The 2,500-nt window shown below is 37.6% G+C and overlaps 1 protein-coding gene across 1 annotated transcript in view; it reads left to right on the forward strand.

Moving 5' to 3' along the window:
• Window positions 1-2,060: 2,060 nt before the first annotated feature.
• Window positions 2,061-2,500, forward strand: part of LOC106875220 (uncharacterized) — a 52,509-nt gene continuing 52,069 nt past the window's right edge. Inside the window, exon 1 of the mRNA XM_089359601.1 lies at window positions 2,061-2,395. Within this exon, the coding sequence (XP_089215727.1) occupies window positions 2,096-2,395 (300 nt within the window). The 5' untranslated portion in view covers window positions 2,061-2,095. The remainder of the gene's footprint in view (window positions 2,396-2,500) is intronic.

The raw sequence follows: 2,500 nt of genomic DNA on the forward strand, positions 1-2,500 counted from the left end.
TAGTGTTGGCGGTGGTGAAGGCAGTGGTATTGGTGGTGGTGGTGGTGGTGGTGGTGGTAGTTGTAAGAGTTAGTAATTACTAAATAAAAGAAATATTTGTTTCAGCCGTGTTCGAAACGGGAAGCTAACTGGAAACTTCTAAGTGATCACATGGCATGCTAGAAATAGCAGCTAAATTATTTCAAACGACGTGGCTGGCTGCTGAGTAAAAAAACGATGTAATCACTAGCACCACCACCACCACCACCACCACCACCACCATCATCATCATCACCCCACCCTACCACCACCTATCTGGCCTCACTGTTTGCCGACGCCACTGTCGACTGGACTTCGAAGTCACTGTTAATAAAATTATTTATAACATTTTACTCTATTCTTGTAGTGAGTTTTTGTTCAGTTAATGTCCTGAATTATTGCAATTTCCATATTTTACATTATAAAACCGCTTTTAGCTGTGTGTGTATGTGTGTGTGTGTGTGTGTGTATGTATGTATGTATGTATGTATGTATGTACGCGTGTGCTTGCATAATCATCTATCTATCTATCTATCTATCTATCTATCTATCTATCTATCTATCTATCTATCTATACATGTTTAGTAAAACAAATACGCTAAATAGAACTAAAGATCTCAGTATATATATAATGCTTGCATATGTATGTATATGCATGCACACACACACACACACACACACACACACACACACACACACACACACACACACACACACACATACACACACACACACACACACACATATATATATATATATAGGGGCAAGCGTGCCTGTGTGGCAAGAAGCTTGCTTTCCAACCACATGGTTCCGGGTTCAGTCCCACTGTGTGGCACCTTGGCCAAATGTCTTCTACTATAGGCTCTGACCGACCAAAGCCTTGTGAGTGGATTTGGTAGACGGAAAGTGAAAGAAGCCTTTCTTATATGTGTGCGTGTGTGCGCGCGTGTGTGTGTATACGTGTGCGTGCGTGTCTGTATTTGTCCCCCTCCCAATCACTGTTTGACATCCGGTATTGGTATGTTTACGTCCCCGTAACTTGACGGCTCGACAAAAGATAACAACAAAATGAGTACTAGGCTTCAAAAACTAAATAAAGTCGCGGAGTCGATTTATTGAACTAAAATCCTTCAAGGCGGTGCTCTAGGATGGCCGCAGTCAAACGAATGAGACAAGTAAAAGAATATATATATATATGTATTTATAAAAGAGACCATGTATATACATATACAATAATCCTTTTGAGATCTCAGATAATTTTTTCTGAATCTCCTGATTCTTTTAATGTGCTAGTTTTCTGGTATTAAATTGATATTAATTAATATCCAATTTTTTATCCTACTATTTCAATTATATATATATATATATATATATATATATATATATATATATATATATATATATATATATATATATATATATATATATATATATATATATATATATATATATATACATATATATATATATATATATATTTATTTATAAATATAAATATATATATATATATTTAATGTAACCTCGTGGGCATCGGTACCATTTTCCTCTTTCTCCGTTCTTCCATTCTCCGAACTTTCCATCTTTCCGACGAAGGGCTACGCCCGAAACGTCATACACTCTCTCTTTCCTTTCCTGAGCGTCCAATAATACTATCCATATCACGTCCTCACTTTGTTGTTTTTTTGTTTTTTTTGTTATTGTTTTTTTGAACTATATATATATATATATATATATATATATATATATATATATATATATATGTATGTATATATATATTATAATCATTAATTTGTTTCAGCAATGCTGGGCCACCGCCTTGAAGGGTGCGCTCGAACAAATCGACGTCAGTACTTAATCTTTTAAAGTTTACTACTTAATCTTTAAGTTATGGAGACGTAAACAACCCAACACCGGTTGTCCTGCAGTGGGGTGAAGGTTACAAACACAAACACAAAACATAAGCACACAGAGAGACGCATATACACAGAGAGAGAGAGAGAGAGAGAGAGAGAGAGAGAGAGAGAGAGAGAGAGAGAGAGAGAACGAAAGGGAGCGATAGGTGGATAAATTAGAGAGGATGCGGGAAGAAGCGAAGTTAAGAGAAGAGAGAGAGAGAGAGAAAGCGAAAAAGCGTAAACTGTTGCGGAAGAAAAGGAGGTGGAATCGGTGGTGGGTTATTCCATTGTATACGTTACCATTCCATTCATTGATAGTTCTTACAATCACCATGAACTTCTTGGTTAGCGGATCCCTAGCGGCAGCCGTGTGCGGTTGTCTTCTGCCGCTGCTATCTTTGCAAACTAATGCAGTGATGGCCGCCGTCTCAGCCGTCGGCATCGCCTCATCTACTTCTCGTGGACCGTGGCTTGTTGATTTGGTAAGTTAATATGTTGCTCTTTCAAAACTTATGTGTGGCCCTTTTATTGTTCTTAAATCGTTTCTTATTGTTGCTGGCTGTTGCGCTCAGTGTTTGAGTGACCGC

The sequence above is a fragment of the Octopus bimaculoides genome, chromosome 11, assembly GCF_046866305.1.
Source record: "Octopus bimaculoides isolate indiv1 chromosome 11, ASM4686630v1, whole genome shotgun sequence".
NCBI classification, from domain to species: domain Eukaryota; kingdom Metazoa; phylum Mollusca; class Cephalopoda; order Octopoda; family Octopodidae; genus Octopus; species Octopus bimaculoides.